The 23,504-nt window shown below is 39.3% G+C and overlaps 1 protein-coding gene and 1 non-coding gene across 3 annotated transcripts in view; one reads left to right on the forward strand and one right to left on the reverse strand.

The window, feature by feature from the left end:
- BAIAP2L1 (BAR/IMD domain containing adaptor protein 2 like 1) overlaps positions 1 to 23,504 on the reverse strand; it is a 102,751-nt gene that overhangs the window by 70,313 nt on the left and 8,934 nt on the right. For both annotated transcript variants that reach the window (XM_053556694.1, XM_053556693.1), the window contains exons 2-3: positions 5,766 to 5,841; positions 814 to 900 (exon numbers count right to left, since the gene is read on the reverse strand). In XM_053556694.1, coding sequence (XP_053412669.1) covers positions 814 to 900; positions 5,766 to 5,841 — 163 coding nt within the window. The remainder of the gene's footprint in view (positions 1 to 813; positions 901 to 5,765; positions 5,842 to 23,504) is intronic.
- On the forward strand, positions 8,919 to 9,025 carry LOC128562826 (U6 spliceosomal RNA). Its single transcript, XR_008373526.1, has one exon. It is a non-coding gene; the product is annotated as a U6 spliceosomal RNA (small nuclear RNA).

Below are 23,504 nucleotides of genomic sequence, written 5' to 3' on the forward strand. Positions count from 1 at the left end.
AACCTGAAAACCCTCCAGGCAACCTAATGGGAAACAGTGTGAACTGTCTGCACCCTCCTTCTAGGATACCAGCTCCTTCTTTTTTCCCCTTCCCACTTTTTAACTGCAGACAGATGCACTTTTCTCTAAACACACACAAAGTTTATTGCTCTTTTCCTTGGGTTTTCTGAACAATTTCAAATTAATGATAAATGTTTTTAAGCCAGAAATTTTACCCTTTGTACAATAACACACATTCAACAACTTTTAAAAATAAGGGTGGTGTATGAGACTATTTAAAAACCAACCTTTCCTCCTCAGGGGGTAGTAACAGTAAAGAGGTTCTGTAAATAAAAACCTGGGTCCCCCACTATAGCAGGCACTGCCCAGGGTGTGGCTGCCCTCTGTGCCTGCACAGGAGATTGATTCATACCAGCAAAACCGGAAAAATCACAACTGAAGGCAACCGTGGAAGCTGTGAGAGCCAACAGCACGATGTAAAGGAGTTGAGTTTTCTACTAGGTGAGTCATAGGAAACACTTCTGCTACAGTCTGGAGGCCCAGCTCCCCCACTGGGAGGGAATGTAGGTCAAACTTCTCTCCTATGGCCTTCAGGCAGAGGCTGCAGTTCCTAAGGAGCAGGGAAGCTAGTGCAGAAATGGCCCAGCTGCAGTCCCTCCACTTGGCCCTCAGGCATCAAGCCTAGCCTGCCTCAATTTCCACAAACCATCATCTAGCTCCCTTTCTATTTTGGATCAGTGCACCTCAGGTGTTCTTATCAGGGTTCACAAGGGATGATAGGTTGGGTTTATATATTTGAAACTATAAGCTCACCAAGCTCAGTTGACACGGGGGACCCAGTAGCGATCTCACCAATCTTGGCCACTCCATCGTAGTAGGCTTTTCCTGCCAGGACCATAGCTAGATACAAAAGATGAAACAAAAAATCATTACTTAGACAAGAAAAGGAGGAAGCTGTGGGGAGAACCCATCCTTGGGATCATTGCCTCAGGCCAGTTTTTGAATGACGTGTTCTAGACATTGAGGAATGGGAACACATCTTCTCCAGCAAAAAATCTTCTCCAAATGAGTTATTCTACAGCACTACAAGTCTGCTAGTTATTAGTTAGGAGGACTTGTGTGAGGTGGCCTAGGAACCTGGTCCTTCAATGGCATAGTTACCTTTTCTATTAAAAAAGACATTCTGAATCACAACCAACATATTTGTTGCCAGAGGAAGAAATCTATGAAATATATTATCATTCCAAAAACCAATATAATTGTCTGAAAACTATATTGAATGCTGCACTATAAAATAATAGTGTAGTAGATCAGAATTCTGTCTGAATTCTCCACTTTTCTTTTTTGCCTTTTTGCAAAGACATGAAAATTTTTATTGCTATATAAGCTGGGTTCTAATTATGTTAAATTTTTTTCCCTTCAAACGGATTCTGAACACTAAATTATAACTACATGCCTTCCTTGGGCAAATTACTTATTCTTTCTGAACAAAGGCTGCTCATCCATGAAATGCCTGAAATGTGAGTAGTGGATGAAAAATGGTAGCTGTTAATGCCAATTGCTTTTTTCTCTTTGAAAGCTGGGTTTGAGAGGTTTGCAGGTATACCATAAATGAGCTTTTCAAAATACCTAGCCTATTTAGTGTGGTTTTGGAAAAAAAGTAATTTATTTTATTTTACTCAAAGATTGGTTTCATACATAGAATAGTTCCTCCTGGCAGTTAGGAGACCAGAGGATTTTAGAGCTTTTTAAACGAGCTTTCAGGAATCCCCTTGTCCAGTCACTTTGTTTCACTGAGGGAAAAACCGGAGGCCATAATGGTTTATACATTGCTGTGTCCCCGATGTATAATGGCCAATGTTCTAACAAGGTGGATTTTTTTTGTGTTGTTTTGTTTTTTGAGACAGAGTCTCACTCTGTCACCCTTGGTAGAGTGCTGTGGCGTCACAGCTCACAGAAACCTCAAACTCTTAGGCTTAAGTGATTCTCTTGCCTCAGCCTCCCAAGTAGCTGGGACTACAGGTGCCTGCCACAATGCCTGGCCCAGGCTCGGTTCGAACCTGCCAGCCTTGGTGTATGTGGTTGGCACCCATAGTTTAACAAGGTGGATTTTAAAAGGCAAGCATAAAAAAAGTTTCGGCATTGCGGGGTGGGGACACAGAATTATTTCACGTATAGTTCCAGCTAAAGGTATTGGAAGCCAAAAGAATAGAATTTTTCTGGAAAATTTATCTATGGTAGTATTTATTGTAAAATTAAAAAATTACAAAAATGATGGCTTTTGCTATGTGTATATATGTATACAAGTTTAGGGAATGTAATGATCTACCACACTATTATTTTATAAGGCTGGGAGTAACCTTAAAGCGTAATTATAAAAAGAACAATAGGTATTAGCATTTATATGGACTTTTCAAGTCATTACTTAATCTACCCACAATGTTAAGATATGGGTTGGTAATGTTATCGGGCTAGTTCACTAAGGGATTGGAGATATTCTGGGACATGCCCAAGGTCAATGGTGAGTCATCGGCAGTGTACACAATTCCACCTAAGGCACTTCACTTCCCCAGTTCTAAATTATGGTGCTTTTTGACTCTTTGGTCTTAGAACTGAAGAAAAAGTGACTCTATCTAAAAACGTGTATAGCCAAAGAACTGTCACGTTAATATATGTAATATCTTAGTATTAAGATTTTAAGTTGTAAAGTTCTGATAAGCTGAAAAGCAAATTAGTGGGAGAATGGCATGCAGAATTACACAATATTTAAACAAAGTTTTTCATCTGTATCCACACATTAAGTTGAAATTTTTCATTAACTGACGCTGAATTATGTTTAAAACTAACCCTTTCAGTCTTATAAAATCTTTACTATTGTGATAAAAAGCTGAATTAGCTTTAAAAGTATATAATTTAGCCAGAATGAAAATGAAAATATTTTCATAATTTTACCTCTCTTTGTGAACACATTAAGATATTTTCTACTGCTAATTGCTTTAAGATATGAAGCACATTAGTTCAAGTCAGTGGTTGGCCAACTGCTTCATCAATTTAGATTAATCTACATAGTTCTACACAATAATTTTTCCTTAAGATATGGTTTCATTAGGTTACTGTTATACTCAAAAGCCTTCAAGGGCCTCCTACTGCTCAGAGCTCAAGGTAAATTTTTATGAGTAATAATCTTTCATGAATCACTCCTCCCAGAATTCTCAATCTATAGGTCCTCTACTACACTGATGGGTGGCTTGGTCATGGGACTTGCTTTGGCCAATGGAATAACAGCAAGCGTGACTCCCACAGGGGTTTGATATGTGCTAGGCATCGGGCTTTATACTCTTGGGACTGACTGATATTGTGTGAGGAGCCAGTCCGGCCTCCTCGAAAGGAAAAGACCCATGGAGAGAGAGTGCACTGTGCCCCTAGCCCAGTCCAGGCCTCAAGTTGATTGCAGCTGCAGGAGTGAGCCCCAGGGGTCTAGAGAACTGCCTGTTTTTACAGGAGAAAGAATAAGCCATGTTGTCTTAAGCCACCATGTTTGCTGTGCATTGAGAGATGGCTGATGCTGCATTCCCAGTGCACATACTATCTGACTCCACCCTACCTGTTCCCCACTAGCATTTTACTTGGGCCAGTGTGAACCCCAGGACATGGCTTGGTTACTATTTTTTCTGTCTGAAGCAGGGACTGTCTACAGAAGCATCATCTGTCAGAGGGCCCAGATCCTGTAGGCCTCCTGCCTGTTCAGTACACACTGATCCTCACTGCTCAAATTCCTGTGACATTGGTCTATACCTTAACCTCAGCCATTCACAATACTGTCTTGCATTCTAATCTAACTGCTGACTGAATATCTGGCAGCCTCATCTCTCCTCCAAATTCCTACCAAAGAATACAAATTTATCTGAATTTTTCAAATTTCTCAATGGCTTCAGCAAAGTACAACCAGATGGCCTGCAGAAATTCTGGGAATACTTTTATGAAGTACAAAAGACTCCCCTGGAGGTGCTAAAGTGATAAGAGCCCTTTAGGGAGAAGCCTTGTTAGTAGGAGGCAGAGCTGTGAGCAGCTCACTGACTCACCTTATAAAACTCTGCCTCAGAGAGGCAGCTCATGCTAGAAAGAAAAGAAAAACACTGCAGGTCACAGCAATTTCCTTCACAAGGAGGACTAAAGCAATGACTTTGTAGCCTTGTGACTAAGCAATCATTGAGGCAGTCAACAGTGTAAGGCTCTGGCTTTCTGGATGAGGGGGGCACAGATGTTACTGATACTGTAGCTGTAGGGGAAAGAAGGAAATCCCAGATCTCTGTGCTTCCTGACACTGAAAATGCAGAAAGCATCAGGCAAGAAAGTGCAGAGTTGCAGAAGAAAGTAAATGAGCAATTTATTTTCCCAACGACCACAACAGCAGCGCTCCTTGTTACCCAAAGTCCACAGTCTGGGTAGCATCCCCTTTCTCAGGGTATGCTCATGCTGTGAGTGAGGCCACAGGTTTGGTTCCAAAGCATGTGGCAAGGTGTGTGTAACCTTGCCAGCTCCCCAGTTGCCCAAGGGACTGCCTAGAACCTACTATACATGGAATAAGCAAGCAGCAGGAGGGAAAGGTGGTGAAGTGATATAAAGAGATAAGAAAATGACATGAAACTTGATCCAAAGCCTTCTTCAAATGTAAAACTGCGGGAACCTAATTTATATACTTCTGTCAGTTAGCAGTCTTTTAGTGAAACTGGGGTCTGAATATTTTAGAGGTGACATTTGCTTTACAGGGAGAATTGTCCTGACCATGTTAGAATTTGGTGATTATTAGCATTTTAAGTTTTTTTTGGTTTTTGGCCAGGGCTGGGTTCGAACCCACCACCTCCGGCACATGGGACCAGCACCCTACCCCTTGAACCACAGGCACCGCCCAGCATTTTAAGTTTTTAAGTTGATCATTGATGCATTATAACATTCACCCTTTAGTAGGGAAACACACGTGTAGCTTCCTCCAGGGAAACTTCTTCAAACTAGGAACAATTCTGGTTGACAAAGAGAGGCAAATACGAATACTCAGATTCATTTTAAATGAAGCACTTATTTTGAAATGACAATCTAAGTCCAATCTTTAATTTAGATGTTTTCCCATTCAGGCTAAAAATATTTCTTATGTTACGATCAAAAGTCATACCTCAACCCCAAAAAGATTTTTAACAAGTGATAACATCTAAAGGCAAGAAATTCTTCTATATAAATCAAAGGAGAATAATTCCTGTGCTGCAGGATGTTAACATATAAATATTTTAAGGACACATTTTAAATTTGTTATTAGTTTTCAAAGAATTTGTTTTAAAAAATAGAAAACATTTGGGAGGCTGAGGCAAGAGAATCGCGTAAGCCCAAGAGTTAGAGGTTGCTGTGAGCCGTGTGACGCCACGGCACTCTACCCGAGGGCGGTATAGTGGGACTCTGTCTCTACAAAAAAAAAAAAAAAAATAGAAAACATGTTTAAGGCAATGGTATAAAAGATTGAACCATGTCAAAAAAGATAGTTTCATACTTAAAAAATACATTGTTTATAGTAGCCCATCATTCAACTGATTCATTCCAAATACACTAATATTGTATTCTGTAACTGCAAAGTTTTGCATGTTAACTGTAAATAACTTCTACCATTTAAAGATTTTTAAAAAATTAATACTAAGCATTTAAAAATTAAAATATTCACTGAATAGCTTTTGTGTGTACTTAATATTTATCAACTTAGAAAAAGCAGAAAGACTTACCATTAACAGCTTTTTCATAATTTTTTCCTAGGTTTATTAAATTTCGTAGCCCAGGATTGAACTGTTCCATAACATTCTGACAACAAACAAAACACACAAATTAATGAAATAAACAGTAGATCAAATAATCTTCAGATTTTGTTACTGTGTGGTCTAGGATACCTACATGTGTTTAATGGTATAGTCTACAAAGTGATGGGTGCTAATTTAAAAATCATGAACAACACTTATTTCCTTACCTGATGGAACAGGAGTGCTTGCATGTGGCAAGGTGTGTGTAACCTTGCCAGTTCCCCAGTTGCCCAAGGGACTGCCTAGAACCTACTATACATAGAACAAGCAAGCAGCAGACATTCAGGTCTCTACTATACCCCATAGGGACTGTGGGCCTGGAGGCCAACCATGCATGCTCTCTTGAGTATTAGTAGATTGTTAATGGTTGCCATGCTAGTGTTAAGAAATAGGTGTGCATGATCAGCTAGATGAACTTAATTATAAGGGCAATGTTTTGGCCATCAATTGAATATAAATTTTCAAGAGATTTTGTTTTAACTAGCGTAATTACTTGGATGGGTAGGGAGTAGAGAGAGGGTGTTGCTGATGGTCTAAGACATAGGTCTACCTGAACCTTCTTTCTAGGTGGTCACTGGCACTTGTTTCTAGTGATTGGTTTACTCATTAAGGACCTGTGGGGTAAGTACACTGTGCCAGACCCTGCGCACACAGCTAGGATGAGAAGTCATGGCTTCTTCATAGTTTTCACGATGCAGTATCCATGGTTTTCATTTTAAAACATATCATTCCTGGCTGGGCGCAGTGGTTTACGTCTATAATCCCAGCACTTGGGAGGCCGAGGCAGGTAGATTGCCTGAGTTCAGGAGTTCAAGACCAGCCTGAGCAAGTGTGAGACTGCATCTCTAAAAAATAGCAGGGCACCTGTAATCCCAGCTACTTGGGAAGCTAAGGCAAGAAGATTGCTTGAATCCAAGAGTTTGAGGTTGTTGTGAGCTAAGATGCCATGGCATTCTACGGAGGGTGACCAAGTGAGACTCTGTCTTAAAAAAATACATAAATAAAAATAAATAAATAAAACACGTCATTCCTCTATTACTGTATCATAAATGCAGAGACACATGCTATGACGACATTAATTAGAATGTTGCTCTAAATTTAAAATATTCTGAATATGAAGTACAGATGATAATCACTCCTATGGTCTCTGACTTCATGGCTCAGAACACATGGTGATCTTATCTATTTGTTCCACTGATGAATAATCAGCTTCATGATATTAATCATTCCAAACAGACCCAATCTCATTGCCTCCCTCCCCAAATATGTACTGTTTATAGATGACCAGATGATAAAAAAGAATGAAAAACTACCTAACATTCAAAGAGGCAGATACTAGCAGGTGTGGTCGGTGCCTGTAGTCCCAGTTACTTGGGAGGCTGAGGCAAGAGAATCACTTAAGCCCAAGAGTTTGAGGTCGCCACAGCACTCTACTAAGGGTGACATAGTGAGACTCTGTCTCAAAAAAATAAATAAATAAATAAATAAAAAGAGGCAGATACTTTACACAAGTGCCATTCAGAATAAAAAGGTTCTAATTTATGAATTAGGAGTAGCGAGAGAACAGGACTTTTTGTTTTTATCAGTGATGAAGGCTTTGATAAAGGCTTAGGGTGAAAACAACTCACACCTCACCCTTTCCACATCCCTGGTCTTACTCCCCAGAGCACTTTCTTTCTTTCTTCCTTTTTTTATTGAGACAAAGTTTCACTTGGTCACCCTCGGTAGAGTACCATAGCATCATAGCTCACAGCAACTTCAAACTCTTGGACTCAAGTGATTCTCTTGCCTCAGCCTCCCACGTAGCTGGGACTACAATGCTGGGCTATTTTGTTGTTGTTGTTTAGCAGGCCTGGACTGGGTTCAAACCCACTAGCCCTGGAGCATGTGGCCAGCACCCTAACCACTGAGCTATGGGCACCCAGCCCCCAAAGCACTTTCAACTAAGCTGTTATTCTTGTATTTATTGCCATAGTTTTAAATAGTCTTTATTTCTCAGTTTTGGACAGTAGCTTCAGGCTTCCTACTAATGTGGATGAGGACTGAGCAATACACACCACTCACTTGCCCTTTCCAATCCTCTCTACATGATTAAATGGCAATTTCCTGATAAATCAATGGTCAGTACTTACTATGACTTTGTAAGTATTGGTCACTACAATGCCAAGCAATGTACTAAAGATTGTTTCCTTTCTTGGTAAAACCTTTTTTTCCCCTAGGATTAATGATTATCTCATCTACCTTTGCTTAGTTTTCTATGTATCTACCTTTAATTTTTCCACACGATTTATTAGATGTAGCAGAGGCTTATCAATAGTTTTTCATATGAATAAAATTGTCAGCTTATCATCCACTCTAAGTTTTTCTCCAGAATGTTCTCCAAGGACTCTCTGTTCTCTTGCTTGGCCTGACCATCCCCAGTCTGCCATGCTGTAGCCCTAGTATGGCCTTTCTGGTTGCTCAGGTCAGAGCTCTTGTTAGCTGATCTATAATACACCTTCCCCTTTCCTCCTTTGTTATTTTGCTGGAGATCATTCTCCAAAAATGTTCCAAGAAATGATGTGTGAGAGGTGACCTGGATTCTCCTTGTGTCTGAAATTTACTTTGACTATTTTATTGTATTGACAATTGCTATTTTGTTGAGTAGAACATAATTTTTCTAAGAATGCTTAAGATATTGCTCTACTCTTTGGCATCCAGTTTTATTGCTGAAAAGTCAGCTAACTGTTCCTTCATATGTACTTTTTCCTTTTTTAGCTTATTTCTGGAAGCCTTTCTCCCTGTGTTCCAAAACTGCATAATGGTCTGCCTCAGTATGAGTATTTGTTCATTTATTTTACTGGACACTCAGTGTGGCCCTATTCATGTGAAAAATTATGTCTTTCAGGTATGAAAAAAAAATCCTATTTTATTTCTTATCTTTCCTTTCTGGAACTCTGATGAGGATTTTACATATCTTGGATTTAATTCTCTAATCCTCTTTTTTTCCTTGATTTTCTATTTTTTTGTTCTGCATCTCTGACATCTTCAACTTTATATTCCAATTCTTCTATTTATAATTTTTTTTTTTTTTTTTTTTTGGTGCTTGCTTTGGCAGCACATATACTAAAATTGGAATGATACAGAGAAGATTAGCATGGCCCCTGCACAAGGATGACACGCAAATTCATGAAGTCTTCCATATTTTTAACTTGGACTTTACCTAATAAACATAAACAAATGTGACCTAATTGTTTGTACTCTCATCTTAATCTGAAATTAAAAAAATGATTTTGCTATCATAATCGAAAATTTCTTTTATTTGTATAAATTCATGGGGTACAGTTATAATTCTGTTGCATTGGTGTACTGCATAGTAGTGAAGTTAGGGCTTTTAGTATATTTATCACTGAGTATGTACATTGTGCCCATCATATTTTTAAATTTTTGTTTAAGGGATGGGATCTTGCTCTGTCACCCAGTCTAGATTGCAGTGGTACGATCACAGCTCACTGCAGCCTTGAACTCCTGAGCTTAAGTGATCCTTCGACCTCAGCCTTGTAAGTAGGAAGGACTATAGGCCCTATAGCACTACATCTGGCTAATTTTTAAATTTTTGATACAGATGAGGTCTTAATATGTTGCCCATGGTGGTCTTGAACTTCTGGCCTCAAGAGATCCTCCTGCTTCAGACTCTTAAAGCTCTGGGATTACGGGTATGAGCCACCAAGCTTGGCCCCCACTCTATTTTTAATTTCTATGAGTGCTTTCAAGTTTCTTGATTGCTTCTTTTTAAAACACCTTCTTACTCTTGTTTTATAGATGCACTATCGCCTATCTAACTAAATTAATTATAGTTTTGGGGTTTTTCATTCCAGATCCCATATTATCTCCTGATTACTTTTCATTGTTTGATACTCCTCTGTCTTTCATGTTGGAGGCTCTCCTTAAATGTTTGGTGACCCTTGATGGTCAGTTAATATCTAGAGCTCTTATTACTGGTTGGAAGCTGTAGGTGTGTATACAGGGTATCTGCTGACCAGTAGGCTTTATTCAGAGTGACTGGTCACAGATTAACATGACAGTAATCAGGGGCCCCTAGGTTTTCTGAGAGAAGTTTCTAATTTTACCATTGGGTCGGGGGAGGCGTGACCGTCAGGTGGGTAGATTTCCCCCATCAAGACAGGACTGGGAATTCACACTGTAGAGCTGATTTTCACTGAATTCACTGTTTTCAGCTCTGAGTTTTACCTCCTCCACCCCTGGCTGGTGTTTCACAGTCCAGAGTTCCTTAGATCAACATGCATGAGGTTGAATCTCTGGTCTGCCAAGCAGAAGCAAATGCTAATAGTGGTGGCTGGGGAAGGAAAGGGAACCCAGGAATCCATTTGCCTGACACACTAGACTATTCCAGCCCTGTGTGTCTCCTCCCATCCCCACTTTCTGTGGACCTGGTCCTCAGCCTCTGGGGTCCCCTGGAGTAAATGGCTCAGCTCTCATCAGTTCTCTTCTCTGTAGGTTCTCTTACATCAGTGACCACTGCTCTGTCTATTTATTTTCTGTTATCCAAAATTTTATTAGGCCTTTGTCAACTGACATTTTCCTTTTCAGGTCTCTTTGAGCTATAGATTTACAGTTTTTTTTTTTTTTTTTTAGAGACAGAGTTTCACTTTGCCGCCCTCTGTAGAGTGCAGTAGCATCACAGCTCACAGCAACCTCCAGCTCTTGGGCTTAGGCAATTCTCTTGCCTCAGCCTCCCAAGTAGCTGGAACTACAGGCGCCCACCACAATGCCCGGCTATTTTTTGTTGCAGTTTGGCGGGGGCAGGGTTTGAACCTGCCACCCTCGGTATATGGAGCTGGTGCCCTACTCACTGAGGGACTGCCCAGATTTATGGTTTTTATTTTTAATTATTTCTTCTCAAAAGGAAGAAAAAAAATACACAAGGTGAATCTACTACGTCCAACTGGAAGTCTGCTCACCTTGTATGACAACTGCAGGCAGTCAGCTGCTTTGAGCCTATTCACAACCAGCAGTCAAGGAGCTCCAAAGCCAGCTGACTCCCCCATCATCCTCTCTGCAAGGTGGCAAACTTGTGGGTATAAAGTGCCTGACTTCTAGGTACCTGCAGCCACAGCTGTCATCTCTTCTCAATTCCTTTGTCTTGGGTATTTTTTTTAAGCTTTTTATTCTGAAATATAGTAGAACCTCTATAAGTTGACCACCTTAGGGACTGTAACAAACTGGTCAACATATGGAGGGGGTCAACACAAGGAACTAGGCCTACTGTACTGCTATGTACATTTTGTGCATGTTCAGTCTAGGACAATTAGGTCAACTTAAGGAGGTGGCCAATGTACGGAGATGGTCAACTATGGAAATTCTTCTGTGGTTAAGACTCATAAGAAGTTATAAAAATAATACAGAGAGTTCCCAGTAATATTTTCTATAACCACACTATTCTTTTAGCGCCACACCTTCCCTACCAGTCCTAACTGCTGGCAAGTACTAAGCTCAATCTATAACTCTGCCATTGTGAGAATGTTATATAGATGAATTCACACAGCATATGACTTTTTGAGATTGCCTTTTTCACTCAGTACAATGCCGTCAAGATATATCCAAGTTGTTGGGTGTATCAATAATTTATTCTCTTTTTTGCCAGTAGTATTCTATGGTATGGATGTATCACAGGTTGTTTATCCCCTTACAGAAGAACATTTGGGTTGTTTCCAGTTTTTGGCTATTCTAAATAAAGCTGATAAGAATAAACAGATATAGGTCTTTGCAGGAACATAAGTTTTCCTATCTCTAGAATAAATACCTATGAACTCAACTGCAGCATCACATGGTAAGTATATGTTTAACACTATAAGAAACTGCCAGACTTTTTTCCAGAGTGGCTATACCATTTTACATTCCCATCAGCAATCTATGAGATTCTAATAATTTAAAAAAATCTAATAATTTCATTAGAAAATGGCTACTTTCTAATAAAGATGGAACTATTTTAAAGATACTTTAATTATAAATTCTTATATTTTTATGAGTCTGAATATAGACAGTAAAAATATATAGAAAAATAACACAGAGCTAACACCCCCTAAAATACATAAGTAGTCACAGAAAGAAGTCCTATTCCTACTAGACTTTCAGCTATGCTATAAGGTCATGGTAATCAAAGCAGCATGGTACTAGCACAAAAATAGAGACAGAGACATTTGGAACCAAATAGAAAACCATGAGATGAAACTAACATCTTACAGCCACCTGATTCCTTGATAAACCAAAGAAGAACATACACTAGGGAAAAGAATCCCTATTTAATAAATGGTGCTGGGAGAACTGGATAACCACATGTAAAAGACTGAAACTGGACCCTCATCTCTCAAACTTACAAAAGTTGATTCAAGATGGATAAAAGAGTTAAATCTAAGGCATGAAACAATAAAAATTCTCAAAAAAAGCGTGGGGAAAACACTTGAAGATATTGGCCTTGGGAAAGATTTTATGAAGACTTCTGTGGCAATTGCAACAACAATAAAAATAAACAAATGGGACTCAATTAAACAGCAAAGCTTCTGTACAGCTAAGGAAACAACAACCAAAGCAAACAACTTTCAGAATGGGAAAAGATATTTGCATATTATGAATCAGACAAAAGCTTGATAACTAGGATGTACAGAGGACTCAAAGTAATTAAGAAAAAAAGACCCAACAATCCCATATATCACTGGGCAACAGACATGAATAGAACCTTCTCTAAAGAAGACAGATGAATGGCTAGCAAACATATGAAAAAATGCTCATCGTCCCTAATCAGAGAAATGCAAATCAAAACCACCCCAAGATATCACCTAACCCCAGTGAGAATAGCTCACATCACAAAGTCCCAAAGCTGCAGATGCTGGTGTGGATGTGGAGAGAAGGGAACACTTTTACACTGCTGGTGGGACTGCAAACTGATACAACCTCTTTGGAAAGAAATACAGAGAATCCTCAAAGAACTAAAATTAGACCTCCCATTTTCTCCTGCAATTCCATTACTAGGCATATACCCAGAAGGAAAGAAACCTTTTATCCTAAGGACATTTGCACTAGACTGTTTACCGCAGCTCAATGTACAACTGCCAAAATGTGGAAACAGCTCAAATGCCCACTGACCCAGGAATGGATTAACAAGCTGTGGTATATGTATGCCATGAAATACTGTTCAGACATTGAAAAAGATGTAGACTTTACATCTTTTGTATTAACCTGGAGGGAGGTAGAACGCATTCTCCTTAGTAAAACATCACAAGAATGGAGAAGCAAGAATCCAATGTACTCAATACTAATATGAAGGCAGTAGATGAGCTCATATGGTGGGAGGGGTAGGAGAATGAGTGAATGAGGAGAGGGGATAGGGGAGGAGAATGGGGGGGGTCACAGTTTATGGCACACCTCTTGGGGGCAGGACACAATAATAAGAGGGACTTTATCCAATAAATACAATCAGTGTAACCTAATTCATTGTACCCTCAATGAATCCCAAACAACAACAACAACAAATTTAAAAAAGAAGTCCTATTGGGCGGCACCTGTGGCTCAGTGAGTAGGGTGCTGGCCCTATATACCGAGGGTGGTGGGTTCAAACCTGGCCCTGGCCAAACTGCAACAAAAAAATAGCCAGGCATTGTGGCAGTGTCTGTAGTCCCAGCTACTTGTGAGGTTGAGGCAAGAGAATCGCCTAAGCCCAGGAACTGGAGGTTGCAGTGAGCTGTGTGACACCACGGCACTCTACCAAGGGCGATAAAGTGAGATTCTATCTCTACAAAAAAACCAAACAAAAAAAGAAGTCCTATTAATATATTCCTTAACCAAATAAGGGGAAGTATGATTTGATTTCCTGATATAAATTTTGAAATGCACACATATAATTCTAACATTTTAAAATATCAAGAATAATGCATACCAAATACAAACCATTTTCCAAATGATTCTACTAGGGACAAAACATTTAACTAAAACATGGAGACTAAGCCTTGGCGCCTGTGGCTCAAGCAGCTAGAGCGCCAGCCACATGCACTAGAGGTGGTGGGTTCGAACCCAGCCTGGGTCTGCCAAACAGTGACAACTACAACCAGAAAATAGCCGGGTGTTGTGGCAGGCACCTATAGTCCCAGCTACTTGGGAGGCTGAGGCAAGAGACTTAAGCTCAAGAGTTGGAGGTTGCTGTGAGTTGTGACGCCATGGCAATGGCACTCTATCAAGGGCAACATAATGAGACTCTGTCTCAAAAAAAAAAAAAAAAAAAAAAGAACTTGGAGACTATAATCAGCTTCAGAGAAAACAATACAAGAGTTTTTAAGCTTGAAAAGTTAAACATATATACTTCAATTTTTTATTACTGTATTTACATTCCATTATAGAAATTTTTCACCCAGAAAGTTTGGCCTCTTTAAACAGTGGAAAATACATTCCTACATTGGCTGTTGGCCATTGATCTAGTTATTTTAGCTGAAGTACAGGAACAAAAAAGCAATGCTGTCTATATTCTGAAATCTGTAAAATCTGACAGTAGTAGAGGATACATTTGTGAACTGAATGAGTCCCATGTTCTTTGGGAGGGCAGTATTTGAGTCAAAGGTCAGTACAGTGGCAAGGCTTGTGAAGACTTGAATTATTAAACAGCCTACAATTTTGAGAGGGTTGTCAGTAGTAATGTACAAATCCATTTTAAGTTTGGCACTAAGAATATTACATACGTATAAGGCTTAACAAATTAAATAGGAAAAATACAAATGGGCCAAGAAACAGTTTTGTTATAAAAAGATAACAAAAGCTTTGTATATAATACTGTTCACTACTTACTGCCTGGAAAAGAGGATAATTTGCCAAACCGGTTCCTACCAGAATGAGTTTCATTTCCACCCAGAAAAGAATAGCTATAAATTCTAGACTAATGGACTGGCAGGATTGCTGTCCTACCTGTGCTGAGTTGCATACGAAGAGGGTTTGGTTCTACTGCAAAAGCTTAGTAGTACTGAAAAGTTAGTGGTTAGTATTCTAAATAAAACACTGGAGACAGGCCCCCTGGAACCTGCAGGTCCTTTCCATGATCTGTACATCTAGGCACTTTTTCTATTCTAGCTGGTCTGTTCATCTCAGGGACGTCCCCTGCCTCTGTAGAGTTACAGATCATAATCATGAACTGTATTACAAAACTGAAATATAAAGTCTTATGATGGTTTTAACTTCCTTAACACTTGAACTTTTTTTCTCATTGTTGAAAAATTTTCAATATGGAACTGTGTATATTTAACTGATAGTTAATAAAGCATAACTTAATTTAATGATGACTAGCCAGGTAAGCTGACTTTACACTTATACGAACTAGCTTTTCTTTAAGTTTGCTTTTTCAATTCTCTACAAGGACAAATTACTAATATTTCAGTGCTTTGTTTTTCTCAGTTACAAATATTAAGTCATGACACCAGTTAAGCTTTAAAAGTGATTTAATAATCTCTAAGTAAATATGGAGGTTTCTGTAACTTTATTCAGATCATGTATATATCCTTCAAGTTTTACATATTATTCTATACAATCTCATACAAATTAACCTAGTGATATTACAAATGCTCAAACTAATCAAGACACATTCTAATGGCATGTGGCAAGAATATCTATTACAGGGGTTAGCTGAGGGTACTTGTAGATAAATTTTATTTGTAGAAAATCTTGCTTGCTCCTTCCTTGAACGTTGGAAGTTGCTGTTCCTGGAATAATATCAAAGATACTTGATTACCTCCTCTGCCTTTAGGGAAGGTATTAGTAAGCAAATTTGGCAAAGGAACAGCTGCTTGTGGGCTAACAGATGGTCACAGGAGTCATGCTGTTCACACCCATCATGAATGTGGCACACAAGCCAAGTAAAAAAAAGGCAACTGAGGTGTTTGTTCTTGCTTGAATTATTAATTTAGTTCAGAAGTACTCAAACATATAAGAACACAAAAATGTTTCCTGTCAGTCTGAATTAATCTATTACCTATCAACTTATATTATCTATAATTTGTAACATGCCATCTCAGTAGCACTGGGCTGGGGAGATGTGGGGGACATGGCATGAAAAAAACACTGGCTTTGAATCCTTGGGCAAATCCTACATCTCTGAGCCTCAGTGGTCTCTTCCTCTCTGAAATGGGAATAATCATCATTTCCAATGCACAAGGAGTATGAGGGCTCAATGAGATAACCTAACATCTTGGAGCATTTGTTATGTGCTCTTCAAAGCATTCAATACTCAGCACACACTGAACCAATTGTAGTACTTAATATCTTAAGAGAAAAGCTCTAAAATAGCTGAGACAAACATTTCTGTTTACACAGTCACCCACAGGAATCCCCACTTCCTCTCCAGGACATGAAAAAAACCTCTAGAGAAGGGTGTATAGTACAAATGAAACTGAGATGTTAGTCTCTGTGATAGTCAGTGAAGAACATTTATTTTATTAATTTTTTCCCATTTGAGATAGCTTTAACATTTATGGAGTGCTACTGTGTTTCTGGCTCTAGCCCTAACATTTTACACAAACAGTGTCATTTGTTCCTAATGTCTTGGTTTTTATTATCCCCATTTTACAGATGAGACACTGAAGCTGTGAGATGTTAAATTGTAAAACCTTGCTGAAGTTCTCAGAGACAGAAAGAGGAGTCATCTGGCCCTGGCAGTTTCCTCCCAACCTTTGCATGTCCCTCCTCACCCCAATAGTTCCTATAAATGAGTAGTAAAATGAAGTGAGATGAAAATGCTTTTGTGTCAGAGCACAATTTAGTGTGAGAAATTATGGGAATCTCTGCAACATTTTTTCTTTTAGAGGCTTTCTTGTAATTTTACTCTGGATTTTTGGTGAATATGATTAATCTTCCAATAGAATTATAATACAGATCAATTCTACCTGGGCAAACAAATATTTCTGACTCTCCTCCCTTTCAAATAGAAAAGGGAGAAAGAAAAAGAGAAATCCACAATAACCTGTAGTCCCCACAAGAATTACTAACAGCTAACACTGTCATAATGGTTCCCTTTGCTGAAAAGGTACGAAAACACTACAAATAAAACCATTGGATGTCTTAAGTCTCACATATCTCTTTGTTTTAAGACTGCTGTCAACATTTTAACCCATGTTTTATCCTTTTACACACACACATATTTAGTAATGATTGATGCAGAATTTTGCTTTGTGATTAAAAAACACTTAGATGGTGTCATATGTTACATTTCACTCTTACATCTTACTTTTTTTCTTTATTCAGTGTTATGCTTCTAAGACCTGCCCAACCTAAAATAATACATATTATGTGAGTTTCTTCCTATTTAACTCTATATGTACTATTTAACCATTGTGATGGTTAGTTTTTAGTTGTCCATGTGGCTGTGTTACAGTTACCAGTTAGTCAATTAAATACTAATCTAGGTGTTGCTATGAAGGTATTCTACAGATAAAGTAAATTGATTGTAGATGTTGACTATAAGTAAAAAAGATTATTCTCAACAATGTAGGTAGGTACCATCTAATCAATTGCAAAGCCTTAAGAACTAAGGTTTCCCTGAAGACGAAGCTATTCCACTTAAGGGCTGCACTGCCAGCTGCCAGCCTGCCTACGGATTTGGCAGCCCCCACAATCATGCAAGCCAATTTCTTGAAATACATGTATATATACATAGATATATGCATGTATATAACCTTATATATGTACAGATATGCATGTATACCCATCCTATAAATAGATTCCATTTTACACAACTATTTTTCAACTGAAAGGCATGCAGGAATGTCCAACCAGTGGGCCATGGGCCACATGCACATTATGAGAGGATGTTTTTGCTTATCTGTGGTGGTAGATATCACAAAAATTATCCATGGACCTTCTTTTTGTTTATCAGCGTTCATTAGTGTCTGTGTATTTAATGTGGGCTCAAGACAACTTTTTTTGCAATGTCTAACAGAGAAAAAAAAAGATTGGACACTCCTGGGACAAGCTTCTGCTCTTACCAACTATGTGGCAAGTAACTACTGTACACATAGGTAACAAGTCAGCCAAAAACAGAATCGCTGGGACATGGGGTTTATGGCAGATTTTTCAATTTTATTTGATACTGCCAAATTTGAAGAAAGTGGCTGTGGCAATTTACATTTCCATAACTACTGCATGAAAATACTATTTTATCACATCTTTACCAACAAACACTTGGTATTGTCATATGTTTTGCCTATTTGATAGGATTAAAACAATACCTTTTTTTTGTTTTTTTGAGACAGAATCTCACTTTGTAGTCCCTGGTAGAGTGCCGTGGCCTCCTAGCTCACAGCAACCTAAGACTCCTGGGCTCAAGGGATTCTCTTGCCTCAGCCTCCCAAGTAGCTGAGATTACAGGTGTCCACCACAATGCCCAGCTGTTTTTTAGAGATGGGAGTCTCACTCTGGCTCAAGCAGGTCTTGAACTCCTGAGACTCAGGCAATTTACCCGCCTTGGGAAAAACAGTACCTTTTAAAAAGTACTGTAAACTATTTCCCTTGTCAACATTAAAAAAGTATTTCTGACTGAAAATATCTAAGCAAGGGGAGAGAAATTTAATGAAAGGTAGTTTCTTAGTACGTTATAATCTAACGGTTTTATCCTCTGTTCTTGTTTCTATCCTAGATGAATGTCGTCAGTGACTTTTGTCCTCTTAACCACAGGGTAGGAAGGGGCACATTGTCTACAGCCCAGGCTATAGATTCCACTTGATGTGGGCTGTGGCTCCCTCCACTGCCCCCAGGCATTGTGCCCCAGGCCCAGTGGTTGCAGGCTGCTCTCTGAACAGCCCAAACCCATTCCCACCAGGAACTTTGCCCTTGTTCCTCCTCCTGCCTGAAGGCTCGAATGCTGGATACCCACCCCACAAACCTCTGTTTCCTTGACTCTCCTAAGGATGGGGGCAATTCCAGTACCCCTCCTTTCTTCAATGTGCTTATCACTGACTCACATGATATTACCCACCTGTTTACCCTCTGCCTCCTTAGTAGAAACTACATGTGATTAAGGCCAAGGACCTTAATTTAACTACCACATCTCCAGCACCAAGAGCAGTGTCAGGAACTTTAGATGCTTCATAGCAAACTCAGAAGCAGCAGTTTTTGAGATCTGTATCACAAGAGAGATGTCTGTGTTCATGGATGAGCTAGCTGCATGTAGTAAGTACCCTGAGCTCCACCAGCTCATATGAACACACCATTACAGACACCATGGCCAATCAAACACCTGAGCATTAGGTAATGGCACCACTGCTGGTTAGAGGGTCACAAAAGCTGCAAGGTTCTGCCCTCTACCTTATAAAATCTGAAAATGCCAGGCTTTTATTTGTGAATTTTGTTTGTGTTTTTGCAAATTGTCATTTAAATTACTTTTTAAATACAAGGCATTAGTGTGCCCTCCTAAAAAAATCTTGTTGGTTCTTCAAGTGGTAAATGCATAAACTAAATGTGGTATACCCATACAATACAATGGACTATTTATTATTCAGCCATAGAAAGAAATAAGGTACACTCTAGGACATGGATGGACCTCATGAGGCTAAGTAAGGAAGCCAGTCACAAAAGTCCACATATTGTATGACTCCATTTATGTGAGATGTCCAGAAAAGACTAGTCTCTAGAGCATTGATTTTTCAACTGGTGTGCTGTGAGAGGAGCTTAGGTGTGCCATGAAAATTTTTAAAGATCATTAATTAAATTATTTTCAAAAGAAGTTCAAAGCACAGTTAAGTATATTGTTTTTTTGTTCTTATTTTTGATCAATATCATTTAAGTGTGCCACGGAAGTTTAACTATAGGTTCAAGTGTGCCATGAGATAAACAAGGTTGAAAAACACTACTGTAGAGAGAAAATATATTAGTGGTTGCCTGAGGCTGGAAGTGAGAATGAGGAATGATAGCAAGTACGTGCAAAGGATCTTTCTGAGGTGACAGAATGTCATAAAATTGGATTGTGCTGATGGCTGCACAACTGTATAAATTTATTAAAAGTCACTGAATTGTACACTTAAGATGAATGAATTTTTTAGTATATAAATTATATCGCAATAATACTTTTTTTTTTTTTGAGACAGAGTTTTATTATGTCGCCCTCAGTAGAGTGCCATGGGGTTATAGCTCACAGCAACTTCAAATTCTTGGGCTCAAGCTATTCTCTTGCCTCAGCCTCCCAAGTAGCTGGGACTACAGGTGCCCACCACAATGCCTGGCTATTTTACAGATGAGGTATCGCTCCAGTCCAGGCTAGTCTCAATCTCCTGAGCTCAGGCAATCCACCTGCCTTGTCCTCCCAGAGTGCTAAGATTTAAATAATGCTATTTTTAAAATTGCACCACCAGAACAAAAGTCCTTTCACTCTGCATTTCAGGCTGCTAAGGATTCAGGGACCTTAAATCCTCAATACTATGGAGCATCACAAAGCTGTGTGCTGCCCATTCCTTGGCCGTTTTTTACTAGAATGCCCACAGAAGAGCTAGAGATTGAGAGACAGGGCATCCCCTGTCCTTGTAAACACTGTTTCAGGACCAGCTAGAAAATACTGTTGGTCTGCAAAACAGTATGCCCGTGTAATGTTTGTAGCAACTTACTTTCCTAGGGTGAAAATCAATTCCACCCATTAGTAGAAAATGATAACCCAGCTATTTTGAGACAAATCTCCTGCAGCATTAGCAGTTGTCTTTCCAGCTATGATTGTGGAAGAAGTTGGGCAAATGTTTTTCTAGGCAAAAATCTTTATCGTGTCCTCCTAAAAAGTGAGTTTCCTAGGAAATCTTCAGCTCACAGAGGAAAATGCATAAAAGTTTCATTAAAACAAAAGAATGGTTTGCCTTCATTCTTCCTTTCCCTTCTTTCTTCCCTTCCCTCCCCACATCCAGGTTTTGGTTTATATAGAATTATTTTTGCAAAAGTGGTCCTTCGAAGTGCAAAGTCCTCACTAGAAAGAAGGTATAAAGCCCTCAGGCTTCTGTGAGCTTAGCAACCTGGCCTGAGCAGGAGAAGCTGCTAAGTCAGTGGTCAGTGAAGCACAGAAGAGACCTTTGGGCTTAACCTCTCCTAAAATATTCTGAAAGACTTCTGGGAGCACTTATTAGCTCCTGAGCTCCCAACCAAAGGATCAGAACCACTGTGATCATCTACAAAAACATGTTTAAGACATAATTACCAGATGCAATCACATTTCCATGACCTTTTATTTCATTGTTTGAAGACAGATTTCTGTGACAGCCTCTGTGTTCTCTATTTCCTACTCAGGCAGCAAGGACTGCTCTCAAGCTAAAGCACAATTAAGCCAAAAAACCCCCAAACCAACAAAAGCCCCAACACACAGGAGTAAGAAGGATGTTCTACAACTGTACATACCTTCTAGACAAGACCATCAAGCCTGGAATTTAAGAATATTCCCAGAGCTAACCCACCTGGTAAATTAAGTGTAAAAATCTAGGTTTTCCCATTGTTATTTTTTAAAAATATGGAAGGGGAACCACATACAGGTAATCTGAGTTCATGATCATTTGAGAAAGTAATTTGAAGAAAAAAAAATGGTCTGAACTCAGTTCAAGACTAGAAAATTTCATTTTATTTTAAATACTAGACAAAAATTTTACATTTGTGTACAAATGGAATTGTTCCAAATCACTTTTCCTTGAAGTTTAAGTGCATACGATTACACTGGGCTTAAGATTCAGCAGGTGCCATAACTCTACATACTATAGTTATATATATTTCTTGGCAATGCCAGAATAGCCTTTGGGGTTGAAAACAGGCTTTCCTAGCCCTGGCAATCAGCAAACTAGCCTCCACCAGACAGGGCATTTTGGGCCCCTGCCCCAGAATTCAAGCAACCTTTAGATTTTGATCTTCAGAAGGAATAATGCCTATGAGTTTGAAGTAGAAACCACTCCTTGAAATTCCAATTATGATAATTATCAGTATCTATTTTTGTTTGGTTCATAAAGGCATGTGTTCTTATCTTATTTGAAAGAATAGAAATACAACAATCCTTCCTATTCTAAGTTAAAGTACTAAGAGGACTATCACATAACATAACTTTGGAGTTACATTTTTTATTTTTTGAAACAGAGTCTCAAGCTGTCACCCTGAGCTATGTGGCATCATAGTTCACAGCAACCTCAAACTCAGGCTCAAGTGATCTTCTTGCCTCAGTTTTTCTATTTTTTAGTGGAGACGGGGGTCTCACTTTTGCTCAGGCTGGTCTCAAATTCCTGAGTTCAAGCAATCCACTCGGCCTCCCAGAGTGCTAGGATTATAGGCCTGAGCCACAGCACCTGGCCTGGAGTTACATTTTAAAAGTAACATCTAGGCTTGGCGCCTGTGGCTCAAGCGGCTAAGGCGCCAGCCACATACATCTGAGCTGAGGGGTTCGAATCCAGCCCGGGCCCGTAACAATGACGGTTGCAACCAAAAAATAGCCAGGCATCGTGGCAGGCGCCTGTAGTCCCAGCTACTTGGGAGGCAGAGGCAGGAGAATAGCTTAAGCCCAGGAGTTGGAGGTTGCTGTGATCTGTGATGCTATGGTACTCTACCCAGGGCCACAGCTTGAGGCTCTGTCTCAAAAAAAAAAAAAAAAAGTAACATCTAAAGTAACTTTAAAAGTAACATTTCAACCAGAATATGAAAATGTGCCTCTTTTCTGGTATTTTCCTATTTGTGTACATGAGTGAGAGAGAGACTCATGACAAGTACAAAATAACATGTGTACATGTGTACTCAAGTTTCAATCTAACTCTGTAAGTCTTTTTCACATTTGGACCTTTGAAGCAACATAAAAAACTACAGCCCCTAGTATATGCCTATGTTGAGACCATCCTTAGGCTAAACTCAGGAAACACAAAGATGAAAGGGGAAAGTTTTAGCCCTTGGGAATGCTTGGTCTAATAGGGAGACAGACGTGAAAATAAAAACCATGACAATCCACAGCAATGCTGCAAAAATAAGAAATACAAACATTTTAAATATTAATTGAAGGTCATTTGAAAATATGTTAACTATCACAGATAAAGGGACTACATTAAGGAAACAGTAATATATTAGTTACTGGGCTTTAAAAAGGGCGGCACCTGTGGCTCCGTGAGTAGGGTGCCGACCCCATATACCGAGGGTGGTGGGTTCAAATCCGGCCCCGACCAAACTGCAACAAAAAATAGCCGGGTGTTGTGGCGGGCACCTGTGGTCTCAGCTACTGGGGAGGCTGAGGCAAGAGAATCATCTAAGCCCAGGAGCTGGAGGTTTCTGTGAGCTGTGATGGCATAGCACTCTACCAAGGGCAATAAAGTGAGACTCTGTCTCTACAGAAAAAAAAAGCTGTCAAAAGATACACAGTTTGAAGGCCGCAGAGAACACTAGACGGTCTGGTTAAGTGTTCTTGTCTGCCTTTTTATTGTTTTCTAAAGGCGTGTCCTGAAATAAAAGGCAAGCAATGAATTTACAGGAAAGAATGTCTAACATACTGGTGTCCATTTGTTTAGAAATCTCCAAAGCACTTACCAGGTAACAGGAACTTTACCAGATCAGAGTACACGGACTTCATACAATATGTAACTTTTTTTTTTTTTAATTCACTACTTCTTTCCAAATGCTACCCTTGTAGTATTTAGAATAATCTTAGTGAAC

The sequence above is a fragment of the Nycticebus coucang genome, chromosome 12, assembly GCF_027406575.1.
Source record: "Nycticebus coucang isolate mNycCou1 chromosome 12, mNycCou1.pri, whole genome shotgun sequence".
NCBI lineage: Eukaryota > Metazoa > Chordata > Mammalia > Primates > Lorisidae > Nycticebus > Nycticebus coucang.